This window comes from Monomorium pharaonis, chromosome 6 (genome assembly GCF_013373865.1).
Source record: "Monomorium pharaonis isolate MP-MQ-018 chromosome 6, ASM1337386v2, whole genome shotgun sequence".
NCBI classification, from domain to species: Eukaryota; Metazoa; Arthropoda; class Insecta; order Hymenoptera; family Formicidae; genus Monomorium; species Monomorium pharaonis.
The window spans coordinates 18,237,898-18,253,552 of NC_050472.1; the positions used below are offsets into that span (position 1 = coordinate 18,237,898).

Sequence of the window (15,655 nt, forward strand, 5' to 3'; positions counted from 1 at the left end):
ATGAGTGTGTATATATATATATATATATATATATATATATATTCATACAAAATGTTCATACATTAATAAAACTAGAAATATTGTCTTTATATATTTTTGCTATGTATGCTAATGGTTTTTGAAATATTTAACCTTTTTTCTCTTGAAAAATGTTAAATTATTGTCCAATCTTTTTTTTATCACACATAAAAAGTTAAAATACAGGAATATCTTGCATAGTTGTGCAATAATCATTACATTGTATAATAAATGTTTTATTAAAATATTACTCCTTTTATAAATGAATTATATAAAATCTGATGTTTTAAAAGTTCGAAATCGAACTTAAATTTAAAATTAAATGTTGGTTCATGATACGATATTGAATCTCTAAAAGTTTCATGTTTATCCGACTTCAGCCCTGAGATATAAGAGGTTAAACTTGCTAATTTGTATTTACTGTAAAGACTATTTTTTATTTTAATATTTGAAAAACGTTCAACTTTATCGCTGCATCAGTGTGAATTTTCTTTTATTATGGAATTTTTCAATGCCGAATTGGAATGTGATAATAGAATCACTTCATCACTTTCAGATTTAAACAAAGAGCCTGTACGGGAGATCCTACGGTTAAGCATAGGCCAGAGTAAAATATGATTTATGAGGTGTTCCAGATCCTGTGAATAACACTGTATACGTCTCAGTCAGGTTGAAAAATAACTTGAAATTAAAAATTAAAAGCAGTTAAAAATCGAATATTAAAATAAATAACAGTTTACCTAGAGTCCACGATTAATTTGACCTTTCATATCTCAGCGATTACAAGTCGGATCAACCTGAAACTTTCAGATAGTTCATGTCTTGTTATGAACTAACTTTTATCATCAAATTAAAGTCTAATTTGAGGGGGCGCTCAGATAGGTGAATTTCGGGCCGATTCTTGGGTCACTCTTTTGTGCTTTATTACGTTTGAAATACAATCGAGAGGAAAACGTATGAAGAAAATTACAATAAAAAAATTCAAATGTATGTAAAGATTATTGCATTATGCGTAATACAATTAAAAGATTATTTGCATTATGCGTAATACAAGGTTGTTCTTAATATAGATATAAATTAGTATAATAATTAGATATATATCAACATGGAAAAATATATCAATAATAGTATATTGTACCCTTGTAAAATCATGAAAAAAATAAAAAATAATACATAAAGTAATTCATATATTTTGTCTCTCATATAAGATAAATAGTTAGATATTAATATTTCATTAAATGAATCGAAAGTCTAAAGAACAAAAATATCAAATATACATCTTTCAGACGTTAATGTTTTAAATTACAATTAAACAATGCGCGAAATATATTTGTTATATGCATTATGGTTTCAAAGTGTATTGCAGTGTATACTTTGTAGTTACTTATAGTTTTTGAAAGTACCAAGAAAGTACTCTGAGAATAAAATCTAACAAGGGAACCTCGCAAACTCAAAAATTCTGATTTTAATAAAACTTGGCATAAATGTAGAGAAGGTAAATACGTGAATTTAGAAATTTTTAGTTGGTGCTTAAAAACGGTTTGAAGGGGTGAAACCACTCTTCAAAGTCGAGACATTTTTCCGTTTTCTCGATATATCTCGTAAACTAAACAAAATATAAAAAAATGTTTCATACAAAAGTTTTACAGCATAAATACCTCCATTTAACTACGCTGTTTATTTTTCGAAAATAATTTTTTTTAATTAAAATAAATTTTCAATAAAATTGACTTTTATGTATATAGCATTTATAAAGTAATTATACTATCTTATACTACGTTTTATTTATATCATTTATGTGTATATTATGTATGTTATACATTATCTATGTTATAATACTATACATTTATATTATTTGCATCCCTGTATGTATTAGTTTTTATCTAACAGTTGAGCAATATTAAAGTAGTCACGTTGCTTTCACACAGTGTTCATTCTGCCTGCGTCACATATTTCAAATTCAAGTTTTATATTCGTCATGTCAAGATATGTATTATATATGAAATGGAAATCACGTATTAATAAAAGTTTGGTATCTTTGTTAATGATGTTACGCGTTATTTTCACACCAGTATCAAATCTAACGTGTGCTTGATTTTTCTGTTAGATTGTTTGTAATTAAGTGAAGCATAATGTTACACATAAATGTTGCGAATGTTCTTAATATGTTAATTATTTTATTTCAAAATACACATATTCCACCAACGCCTATAAAAAAAATTTTTTCTGAAAAAATAAACAGAATAGTTAAATAGAGGTTTTTATGCTGTAAAACTTTTGTATGAAATATTTTTTTGTATTTTGTTTAGTTTGCGAGATATATCGAGAAAAAGCAAAAATGTCTCAACTTTAAAGGGTGATGTCACCTCTTCAAACCATTTATAAGCACCAACTAAAAATTTCTAAATTCATGTATTTACCCCCTCTACATTTATGCCATTCATTAAAATCAGAATTTTCGGGTTCATGGTGTTCCCTTGTAAGTGATTTGAATAGTTATTTTATATGCACATGACTTTACATTTTCTGTCTCTGACTATCGAATGTTACACTTTAACGCTTTGTAGAATACTCTGTGTGTTGTTGCTCATTTTAATATTGTGTTTTAAGATCTGGGATCAACATATATAAGTTTACAGTTTTTTACAATACGCATATCAGTTTATGTTATTCATAACACGTATTCCATCGTTTTTGATCTTTTAGATTCATTTTAATATAAAAACCGACTTGCAAAAAAATTTCATTATTTTTCATTTTATTATTTATTTAATTATATTATTTATTGGTTCACGTTTTTATTATGACACATTTTGATACAACATGCGCTGTTTTATGATTGTTCAATGGTCACTATTTTTAACTGTTTCATTATATTTTCGTGTCCGTTATTTCATTCATGTTTAAGTTCATACATATTGGTAATTTATCATGACGAAAGAGGACTAAGTATAGCCGAAACGTTTCGAAATTTAACATTTTTTAACACAGCTGATTATTAGTTGCGTTTATAATTATATAATGTTTATTTAATAAATTATAATGTATTAGGAAAATTTGTCTTGGCTCGATATATTGACCTGTTTATTGTATTATTTTTGCTTAGCATTAACGAGTACTTTATATTTGTATTGTTACTTTACGTTTTATCTCAGTTTATTTCTCAAAGCATCACATAAAAATTGTTATAATTGTATCTTATAATTTTAAAATAAAAGCTCTTTAAAAAGACAAGAAAACTATTTCTTCAATAAAGCAGATTTATTTAATATTATTTACAAAAATCTTGGCTTATAAAAAAATAATGTATATCATACATAAATTTACGTAAAATGTACACCCTCCGCATTGAATGAATGTAAAAGACTGAAAAGAAGATAATTTCTATGTTCATTTCCATGTTTTAATGTTTATGATTATATGCATATGACTATGAAGTATATAACTAAACATAATATATACATAGATACAGAATCAATGCTATAAAAAATAAATGGTAGTAGGAAAGAATACAAAATAAAAAAAATATAATTTTTTTATTTAAATATATCTGTACAATTTATAAGAATTATAAATATAAAAATTTTGAATTTTTTATTACGATTAATAATTAAACTTAATAAAGTATTATTTTCAAAATTTTTCACGTGACACGTAAACGCTCAATTGGCTGTTGCTGTCGTGACGTCATACCGTTACTTCGAAGAGGATCACTAAATCTTTATTAAATAATTATTTATTATTATAAAATATGGTGGAAACGAGACTTGTTAAAACTGACTCAAAAAATTTACCTAAAATTAATATATTTATGGTGGCTGAATTTATCAAAACTGATAATAGATTTAACGCAACAGAAATAAGATTGGTTAAAGCATCTTTATAAATACAATATATGTATGTACATATGTGTACATATGTATAATAATAATTTTTAATAATGTATATTCTTTTATTTCAATATTATTGGACATTAAAAGTTTTTTAATATAGGTCGTCTCGAAAAACCTACAGCGAGACTACTATAGATTATGTTTGTTTTCGTAGAGAATCTTCACGTTGTAGAAAGCGTACGTTTATTTTGCAAGTATAACTTTAAAATGCAATCGATAAAAAAATTATTTACTTACATTAAAATGATATTGACAACAGTAATAAGTTGAACTTGTTGGTTCATCTGCTCGATGAGCTACTTTGAACCATAGCTTGCATCTTTCCTTATTCTCTGACACGGAAAAAAAGACTTTCCGAATGTTTCATCTGTGTATTTGAACACGGGCACAAAACATCGACGATACAATTTTTTCTCACTCATAATGTTATTTTTCTTCGCAAAAATAATTAACTTTTAATAAGTGCCTAATATCTTTCCCGTGTTGTTATGAATGAGAAACGGTATGACGTCACATGGATATTGTCTGCTAGTGGCGCGTTTTAGACTCGTTTGAAAATCGTAATTAATTTTTTTTTTCTGGTAAACTTTGCTTCAAAAAATCTGAGAATAAAAATTACTTTAAAAAACATACGCAAACTTTTACATAAAATATTTTTTTTAAATTGTATTCTTTCCTATTATGTACAATAAGGGCGACCTCACCGATTTCAATGACCTTGATATACGTTGCTAGGGTCATTATTCTGAACAACTTTTCCCTATACATGTTATCGCCGCTCGGCCTTAGTTTCTGAGTTATACACAAAAGTTTTTTCTTGCGTCAATTTCATTAGTTTTTTCGCGTCGTAACTGCCGTACGGACGTACGAATCCCTCTTACTAAATTCTTTCTGTTTTTTTTTTGCTTTTGACCTATACACTAATTTCTTAAAGTGGATCAGCTAACAATATCATCTATTTGGATAACGAGTACTGTCTCTCAACTAAGGACTTTAGAGATTTCAAGAGTTCGCCTCGCCTTCATATTCTATTATTCATCGACTGAATTGCGACGTTTACTCATCCACCATTACAATATCATCCACATGGCTACAAGAGAAAGATTTCTTTACAAGTCCATACTGATACATTTATTTATTGAGAACTGAATAGAGAGAAGATATCATCACTACGCTTTTTCATGATTCCCAATTATACCAGGTTGGTGAGTTCTATAATGGATTTCAACTCTTTCTTTTTCTAATATGTTGCTTACAAGCTTTTGCTAATTTTCTTTTTTGCTTAATTTTGTACTTAGCAGTATTTTTCTTTTCACTTGCTCGGTAACACTTATTAATAAACTTTCAGCCATATACAAAACTTATGGATTGTTCCTTGCTTTCTGTCTCGCGTGCAGAGCCGGGACTAGACATTTCGGCGCCCGAGGCAAAAGAAAAATTGCGTCCCTTGATTAACAAAAAACTTGTATTAACAAAAAACATCTTTTACAACGTGTAAAATATAATAAAAAATAATATTAATTAGTGTTATTTAATATATTAATATTAATTTAATTGGGACATATAATCACGCGTATAGGTATACATTACAAGCATACATATTTAATAATACTGATGCTAATAAGCATTTTAAAACAAATTACAAAATTTATTGCAAAGAATATTTAAACAAAGAATATCACCCCAGCCAAAGTTCAAACCTGGACTTCCTTACATTTCGGTACGGACGTCTCTACCAATTCGATTTTAAAATACATATAGAAATTTTCATTGCCATTTTTGGGCCCCTTCAAATTTTTTACATAAGGCAAGTACCTCGTTTGCCACACCCTAGTCCCGGCTCTGCTCGCGTGTGATCTCTTCTTTTTACAATTTAACCATTCTTTATGAATTATTTATAATTTAAGTCTGTTCTTGTTATATTTTAACTCATAATTTCTTATATATAATTTTCTTACTTACATATTATTTCATTTATCTTTTACTTTTCTTTGATATTTTCCAGATATATAATAGTTGTTTTTCGAGGAATTTGTCTGATCTCCCCTGTTCACGCTATACACATATGCTTTACACAAACATATTTTCGTTGTTCTCTACTTTGAGTTTGTATATCTCTTTATTTTCAGTTAATTTTATTTCATTCTCTAATATTTGTTTATCTTAAATCTAATAATTACTTTCAAAAAGGCCGTAGCCGGATAAGAAGGGGGCAATCTGCTCCCGCACGAATCTTGCTCATTTTTTTTTGTTTTGATTGCTTGATTGTTTTGATTGTTTTGATTTTTTTGTTTTGATTTGAATTCAAGACTAAAAAAAATCAAGAACATTAATTTATTTTTTTTATCAATGTTTCTATCATCAGAAACCCTTCCCGAATTTTTTATAAATGTGTTTCAATGATATCTATAACACATTAAAATTTCATCAAAATCGGTTAAGCCAATCAAAAAATATAAATTATTTTTTAAATTTTTATTTTTATTATTTACACCAAAACGGTTCAATAAAAAGGCCTAATATTTGGCTAAATTGTAAGTGACACTGATAACAATCAAAACAAAAAAAATGAGCAAGATTCGTGCGGGGGCAGATTGCCCCCTTCTTATCCGGCTACGGCCTTTATTTCTTTGAAATCTTTTTTTTAATCTAGCCATAGTTATTCTTTATTATTAGTATTAATTGTTATTAATTATAATTATAATTGTTTCTGATCATCTATATAATTGTTTCTATCCTCATTTTTTGATGTGACTTTTATTACACACTAATTTATTGAAGGATTTATTATTATATTAATACTTTATTACTTATATAGCCTTGTTTCTTTATATCTTAGTAATTATATATTGGTTATACTCACTATTAATTCTTTTGATATATACTTTTCTCATTTTGTTATGTAATTTACCATCTTTCATATATACATGATTTCATTTATCGCTAGTCCCCAACTTAACTCTTAATACCATAAACTTATTAGTCCTCCCTTTTTTAATTCCTCTTTATATATAATTTTCTTGTGACCTAGCCTGTTTCTTTATACGGTTGTTTGATTCGATTAATTGTTAATTGGTTATACACTCAGCCTGCTGTGTCCGTTTATTACTGTGCGCATCTGGGACTCATTCTAATTATCACCCCATGTTGGTATAACTTTGTTCTAAGTTTAAACATATTTCTAAAATCAAAAGACTTGGGAAAAATATTATTAAAGTTGAATTCAATTCCTTTGAAAAGACCAATAGTATAACTAAATATATCAATGGTACATTTCAGGGAATCATTGCCTACATTCCTGATTTACAGAACGGCTATTGTCCATAATGTTGATACTTCATTTAGTCTTCAAGATGTCCGAGAGGGCATTTCTTGGCCGGTCAAACAATTGTTATTAATAGAATTGAAAGACTTAAATATAGAGATCGTAATAACCCGAATTCTCTTAATGATTCTTCCTCGTTAAATCTCGTTTAAGTCTCCTCTTTTTCCTGAGTTTCTTTACATTTGAAGAGTCAGATACCCCTGTCTTCCTTTTTGTTAACAAAATAAAAAAATGTTTAAAGTGCTCCAGATGGGGGCACTCTACACTGGCCTGTAGAGGCGAGGTTGCTTGTTCAAGATGCGGTGATAAACATAAATCTGAGGACTGCTTTAGCCTTTCATTAAACTGCATTAATTGTAAGGGTAACCATCGTGCGTTTGACACTATATGCCCTATTTTTCATAAATTCGAGATTATCAATACTATAATGGCCTTTTGTAAGGTAGATAGATTTCAGACTACTAAGCTCATGAAGTCAAAAAATGTTGTTCCCCTTTGATGACTCGTAATGTTTTTAAATCATTTCCATTTAAAGGTTGGTCGATTGACTCTTCTAAATTTAATCAACCCTCGCATTCAACAATTAACCTCACTGGTCCTACAGGCTGCTTGGGCAAGAATCTACATTCTAATCATAATTTAGCATCAAATAATCCTAAATTTAAACAAAATTTTTCGAATAAACTTAAACAAACGCGTCTTAACAGCGATCCTCTTACTAGTCTTATAAACTCTTCTCATATTAATTCTAACTATAATCAAATCTCAAAAAGTCAATCTTCGTTCCCGTTTATACCAATATGGTCATCCTGGAAGTATTTCATCACAGAAAGCATCAGCTACAGATGATGTTTTGGATCGTGAGATAATGCATTTAGACGACGCACCCTCGAATTTGGCTGAGGGATCCTACCAACTCAATAATAATCCTCTACCTAGCTCTCATGAATTTAAGCAATGTCAGAGATCAACCCATTGCCGAAACAATTTTAAATGATATCTGATTTTAAATTTATTTTAAATGAATTTTAAATGATGAATTAATAATTAAAGAAAACAAAAATCCTTCAAATATGAAGGACAAAATTTTGGATTATCTATACAACCTTTATATCACTAAAACACATTTCTATTAATATTACCCTTCACTGTTTTGCTTATACTTTTCTTTAAAAGAATTTTACATTTCAATACATTCAAATTTTCTATTAAAAATTAACACTAATACTGGTAATAATTATATGAACTTTCTCTCAGACTTGAATGTTTTATTTTTATACATTTTTTCATTATTTTATTCTTATTTATAAAAAAGGAAGAAAGAAAGAGAAAAAAAATGCATATTTAAGAGACAAGAGATCTCAATAGAATTACTACAGGATATACTAAAAGCTCTTTGCTTAATATAGGGATTTGTGATTCCCTTGCATGTGATTGCAGCTCGATTGAATAGGATTTAAATCATGCTTTTTGGTTCTGTCCTATATGGCGCGCTAACAAAATATCTTTATTGTAGCACTTTTTGAGCATGGTTCACAGGTTCTTATATAAGAATTATTTAGTACTAGATATTCAAAGTATTGCTAAGTTAATAATTTATTACAATCATTTGAACTTTTGACTATTTCATATTATCCTATATTGTTGAATTCCATTTCACTGGAACCTCGCCATTACTGACGGCAAGATTTACTTAAATTGTGAATCTTAACTTTTCTAATTTGTGACATCTGTCCAGCCTTGAAAATAACATTACTGTTATATAACTAGCCCTCCTGCCCCAGGGGTTAGTTTTGGGTCTTTGACGCGTGGTACTGTGACCCTTCTTTGAGTCGGAAATCCAACAAGGGTCTCTCGAGAAGAATTTTATTACTTTTAAAACAGAAAGGAGAGTAGGGTGCAGAAAACGCGTGGTGCAGAGGGAGAGGCTTCGTCCCTCTGCTTTGCTCTGTAAACAGGAGGAGATGTAAAAAAGGGGTAACAAAGATTTTAAAATGTACCATTGTTTTCTAATTAATATGGAATGAAATTTGTAAAAAGTCGTGAAGTTATATGGATGGTATAGGGAACATGTGGGCGAAGGAAAGGCGGAGCCCCTTCCCCTGCACCTCCTCCCCATAATTTTTCCTAACTAACCCAACCAATTTTGTCACTATCTGGTTAATGCAAAAACATTAGAAACAAACAGCATGAATCTTGTTTGGCATGGAAAATCACAAACCCATATAGTACTGTACAAGCGTGGACGTCGTTTACTTTACGTAAAGCACTGATATTAATATTATGTATGGTATTAATGAAACTTTAGTCAAATAGAATAGACCTTGCTTTATAGGTTTTACAGTATGCTTGTACAGTACCACATGGATTTGCGACTTTCCATGCCAAACAAGATCCGCTGTTTGTTTTCAATGTTTTCACATTAATCAATTGGGTTAGAGTTAGAAAAAAATCGTAATTTTTCCTAACTCCCCGTAGGGAGGGAGTACAGGGGGAGGGGCGGAGCACCGCCCACGTGTTCTCTATACCATATAGGTCTAGTTTACACTGTTAAATCGGTTGGTACGCGCATCAACTTAGTGCGGACTAAACATTTTATATGTCTCTGTTTACACCGTTCCATCCCTTTTTACATGACATTTTCACTGTTGATATAAAAACTTTTATTCTAACTTTCTAACTAAAAATTCTAACTTTTAATCTCAATCTAACAACAGCCAGCAGCGGCGGTATACACTTGATCCATTTGAATCGAATTAAGCGTTTACAGCGCGCTGACATCTTTTGATACGCGTATCAACTTGGTGTGTGTGTGTGTGTGTGTGTGTGTGTGTGTGCGCGCGCGTGTGTGTGTGTGGCCGGCCACAGCGTTTGTCGTATTGTATTTATTAAACTTTTTTGGTTAACAAGTTTTTGTTAATAAGTGTGTATAACTCAAAAACTAAGGCCAAGAGACGGTAATGTATAGGGAAAACTTGTTCAAGATAATGACCCTGACAACATATATCAAGATCATTGAAGTTGGTGAGGTCGCCCTTATTGTGCATAATTACGAAATAAATCTTTAGATTTAATTTTTGATTAATTGGATTGACTAGTCATATATAAAATGTATGAACTTGTATAGGGCTATTTGCATCAATCAATTAAATAAATAAAAACAACTTATTATAATTTACATTATAATTACATTTTTAGATAAAAAATATTTTAATTAAATCCATGTAACAATTAGATTTAAAAATATCAATTAAGAGGATCCTAAACAGTCCGTCAAACTTGATCAAAGTCGATAATGTGGAGTCATTTATCCTTGTTCATAAAAATATTTGCTTCAAAATATAAAGTTATGTATTCGTCAAATTACGATTACAAGCCGTAAAAAAAGTTATTTATAGGATCAAATTTTGTTCATTTAAGCCCTTTTACTACAGATTTCTCAGTAAAAGCGCTTAAATGAACAAAATTTGATCCTATAAATAAGTTTTTTTTATGGCTTATAATCGTAATTTGACGAATATAGTCTTATTCCTCAATCTATTCCAAACTGCGGTGTATACCATTCATTTGTACGTATAAGCTACATAACTTGTATTTTAAAGTAAATATTTTTATGAACAAATAAACTTTAAAATTTTTTTTGCATTTTTGGTCTTGATTTAATCGTCCTCGGGTTTATTTGTGTACATACTTTAAACGTGTAAAAGGATTTTCAACTTTGTAAATTCAATTCAAAACTAAATGGTTGAAGAGAATGTCGATAAAACAGACAACTTTAAAATCCCCTTAAGTTGCAATTTATTATATTAATAATTTTCTCAAATATTTATTGATAAGTGTCCAGTAATTAGTGTAGTGATCTAATTAATATTAATTAATTTATACCTGATGAAGTCATCTATGTCCATAGTTCTAGCTCGTTTATTCTTAGAATCTGTTTTTTCTAGCATATGATTTATCAATTGCTTGATATCAAAATTATCTGGTATAATCTGTAAATATGCGCCAATCAATATAAAGTATAATAAATATTTTAATATAAAAAACATTTGGTCACTATTTTCATATATATCATAGATCATAATTCGTCTTTTTATAATATATCAAATTTATTACCTTATTATTCAAACTACAATGAATCTTATAATTTTTCTGTAACATAGTAATGACTGTAGTTTGATTGAAAGCTGCCGACAGTGTTTTATTTTTCCTCATGAAAGCAATTCGTGTTAAACAATCCCATTCTTGGTAATTGATGGGTGGGGGTGGATTTCTCGGCTCGATTCTTACTACATTCGATTCTACCCTAGGTGGAGGCCTAAAGTTATTTTTTCCAACTTTCATTAACATATCTGTTCGTGCTAGCAGTTGAGTGTTTATACTTAAGCGGCAATACAATTTATCTCCAGGTTTAGCCACTAATCGCTCTGCAAATTCTCTTTGTAACATAAGTATAGCGCATCTATGAAAAGAATAACATACATGTTAATTTTTTGCATCATTAACATATGAAAAATTTACCAGATCTACATATAATTTTTCAGTATACTTATTAATAATATGTAGATTATGAATAGAATTTTACAATCTATTACTAAAGTATTGGTTAATATTTTTTTGTAACTATATATATATATATATGGTTTTCAAAATGATATATAAAATTAATTTTATTTTATTAGAAGTTGCAAATCAATGAAAAACTCAGTTAAAAATAAAAAATTAAATTAACTGAAATTAAAATAAAAGTTAATTTTCAAAAGCGTTATTCATATTAAATTAAAATATCTTAATTTTTTTAAATTATTTTACTCTAAACAAATCTATTACACCATAAATCATCGAATAAATTCTATTCATTTATAATAAAGTTTGTTTGAAATAAAAAATATTATTTTCATGTACTTTTTATTAAAAATTTTTTTCTTTCTTAAATAATAAACAAATGTCAAAAACTCTCGAAATTAATGTTACAAAAAGACTAATGAGAATAAAAATTAATTCTCCAACCGATAAATGTTTTAAACATTAATGAAGTAGATTGCCTATACGGTCTGCATTAGATCTTGGTAATAAAATTTTTCTATTTAATATTCTCAGCTCATATAAACTACCAACAACTTCATCAGCTCTGAAACACAGTTACTAAGCTAAATATCAATGCTCAGGAACATCTTAAAATATCTCCTTCCCGGAAAAACTATAAATAAATTTATTGCGAAAAATAGGCAATTTACTTCATTGATATGTTCAAAACATTTATCGGTCGGAGAATTAATTTACTATTATTGTATATATACATCGCCTGAAAGGGCGTTCTTTAAAGATATACTGTTTATTGTGAAAAATATCATATGCTTTGATGGTCAAATTAGGTTTGTTCTGGTTGCTTACACTTTTACACTTCTACGAAAAGTATAAGTTCTCATTGGCTGGTTAAAAATATAAACCAATAAGAACTTATATTTTTCGTAGAAGTGTAAAAGTGTAGGCAACCAGAACAAACCTATTGGCTAGGACGCCCTCGCAGAATGATGGCAGATACAGGTTCAAACTGACTGAGGTATTATTTCTTGTACATGGTTAAAAAGTTAACATTTATACAGTCATTCATACAAGTTATTTCTATAAAATATTTATAAGTTAATGTATATTTTTAGAAGCCTTTTACTTTGTTTTTGATGTAAAACGATATTTCTTGTCAATTATTCAAAATCCTATGCTGTTTTACACCACGTGACACAACTATGTATAAAGATTAGATTAAGTTAAATTCATTTTAGTCATTTTCGTATAGAAAAAAACTATAAATATATGAACTATAAGTTTTCATTTCATTAATTATTTAAGATCATGTTTTTATTGGTATTCGTACAGTGCAATGTTTAGATATCTGATCTTACAAAATGTACCAATTCACACACACACACATACACACGCGCGCGCGCACAGAATATAAAAGAGTATAAACAGTTTTAGGAAGCTACAAACATGTGAAATGATAATATTATCAACAATATATTTACTATTGTTTAAATTATGCAATATATAAGAGAAAATTGTGCATATAATTTTTCACTTTTGACGAATTTGTTTTTAGATTTTCCACTTTGTAAAAAGATGTTATTGATATTGTTGTTGCTTTTCCGAGATGCTAATTGGTGTTTCGCTATCTCGTCAAGTGTGTTGTGATTTGCTTCACTTCATGTCATTTCCAGTCAAACTATGAATTTTGATAGTTACAATTATTGTTACAATTTTTTTTTAAAGGTAAAAAACAAAAGTTAAATAGCACGCGCAAAGCGCGCGTTTGTAGTGTCTAGTTTATATAAAAAAGGGAATAAATGTAAAAAAAAATAAATGTATAAACTAAAAAACTGGGTTATTTTTTTATTATCTATGCAAATCATGTTTCATCAGTACTCATATGGTGCAATATTTAATTTAAGAAATAAAGGACTACCAAATTAGAAAACTGTTCTAATTTGAATGCCTTTTCTCTATATACAAAATAATCATTTTTTAAATTTCAATACAATCTTTCTGTCCTTATTTTTTAATTAAACAGTATTAATAATTTGTTAAAATTTTATATTTTCATTAAATTCTTGTTACCATCTGTTTTGACTAATAATTGACTAATTTGGTTTCACTTTTACCTTATTTTTGACTTATAATTAGAAATTTAAGTCGAAGACTGAGCTATAAGTAATAAAGTACTAGGAATAATAATTTGCTTTGGGAAAGATATGGATGATATTAAAAGAAAAAGACCAAACTAAATTTACTTCAAACTTTATAGTGTATTTTGTGTACTTTACTAAGATCTACGCTAAAATTACTTTTAAAAGTATCATATATAATTACCTGAAAAGTGGTCTGTGTGAAAGTAATTTAAATACCAACGGCGATGAAATTTGGTATGGGATATTGGCGACACATAGGTCAAAGAAAGGTAGATCTGACTTCAATACATCCCCAAGCACTATTTCTAACTTAGATTGCTGTATAGTTCCTTGAACACGTTTTTGTAATTCTGCAATCATCCTTGGGTCGATTTCACATGCTATAACTTTTTTTGCTTTCTCGAGCAGCTTTACTGTCATATTGCCCGTACCAGGACCAATCTCCAACACGACATCGGTTGGTCTGAGGGCAGCTTTTTCAACCATACTTTGAATAACTAGAGGGTTTTTTAGTATATGTTGACCCTTATTCTTATTAAATATAATTCCTGTAAAAAGAAATATACTTCTTACAATAATTTAGTGTGTAATATAAATAATAATTTATTTGCGCCTATTGTTAAATATATAAGATATATTTAAAAAGTATTACCTTGTTTTGCTACTTCCGTATGAACGCGAGAAGTAATTTGGGTACGTACTTTCGGCATTATGTTTGGTTAGATGTCAGACGAAAAATGTGTGAAATGTTTGAATAAGTTTTTTTTTGGTAGGTGTTTAGTGTGCCCTCAGCCTACACCACGTAATTTACACTCTTTCATAAGTCTTTCTTTCCTTTCTTAGTTAAATTGTCTTGCCTATATGCTTGAGAAAGTTCCACAAAATACTTGGGGCCATTCTACAATAGTCGCAAGTCGCAAGTCACCAGTAAAGGGCCATCTACAATGGAGTGTTTTAGTAGAGCACTAGAAAAGTAGGTATTCTCACGTCCGCCATTTTTCTTCAAACTAGCAAATAACTAGCATAATGTTTTACATATACATATAATACCTCGCAATAACTTTTACAGTCTCAAGATCATAAATATCGTGTCTTCGTTTCATTGTCGCATAAAGTTTGGTGCTTTCAAAAATTATTGACGTATATATATACAAAACATATCTAATTTTTCATGCTAGTTAGAAGAAAAATGGCAGACGTGAAAATACTCACTTTTATAGGTCGGTATTCATAGTCGAATCTTATTTTAAGATCGTCTCAAGTAATGTCTTAAGATGCTAATACGGCTCTGTGATTGGTTGATGGCATCTTAAGACTGTACTTAAGATGATCTTAAACATAAGAATTCACTATGAATACCGGCCATAGTGCCTTAGTTTTAGCCGTAACAGCACTAAAACTAAGGCCGGTATTCATAGTCGGGTCTTATATTTAAGATCATCTTAAGTACAGTCTTAAGATGCCATCAACCAATCACAGAGCCGTATTAGCATCTTAAGACATTGCTTGAGACGATCTTGAAATAAGATTTGACTATGAATACCGGCCTAAGGCACTATAAAAGTGAGTATTCTCACGTCCGCCATTTTTCTTCTAACTAGCATGAAAAATTAGGTATGTTTGTATATATATACGTCAATAATCTTTGGAAACACCAAACTTTAAGGGGATGCTGGAGATGGGTCTGTTTTACCAATTAAACGCGATTATTGTTTTTCTAAAAAATCTTTTTG

The 15,655-nt window shown here is 29.0% G+C and overlaps 1 protein-coding gene across 7 annotated transcripts in view; it reads right to left on the minus strand.

Moving 5' to 3' along the window:
- Positions 1-14,866, minus strand: part of LOC105829165 (probable dimethyladenosine transferase) — a 29,251-nt gene extending 14,385 nt beyond the window's left edge. The window contains exons 1-6 of one of the 7 annotated variants that reach the window (XM_036287872.1): positions 14,575-14,866; positions 14,104-14,470; positions 11,633-11,698; positions 11,353-11,542; positions 11,122-11,228; positions 9,070-9,184 (exon numbers count right to left, since the gene is read on the minus strand). In XM_036287872.1, the coding sequence (XP_036143765.1) occupies positions 9,112-9,184; positions 11,122-11,228; positions 11,353-11,542; positions 11,633-11,698; positions 14,104-14,470; positions 14,575-14,632 (861 nt within the window). In that variant the 5' untranslated portion in view covers positions 14,633-14,866 and the 3' untranslated portion in view covers positions 9,070-9,111. Of the gene's footprint in view, positions 1-3,260; positions 3,385-3,984; positions 4,514-8,720; positions 9,185-11,121; positions 11,229-11,352; positions 11,699-14,103; positions 14,488-14,574 lie in introns of those variants that run through there. The other 6 variants (XM_012667870.3, XM_028190991.2, XM_036287868.1 and 3 more) reach the window with 6 other exon arrangements.
- Positions 14,867-15,655: the final 789 nt, after the last annotated feature.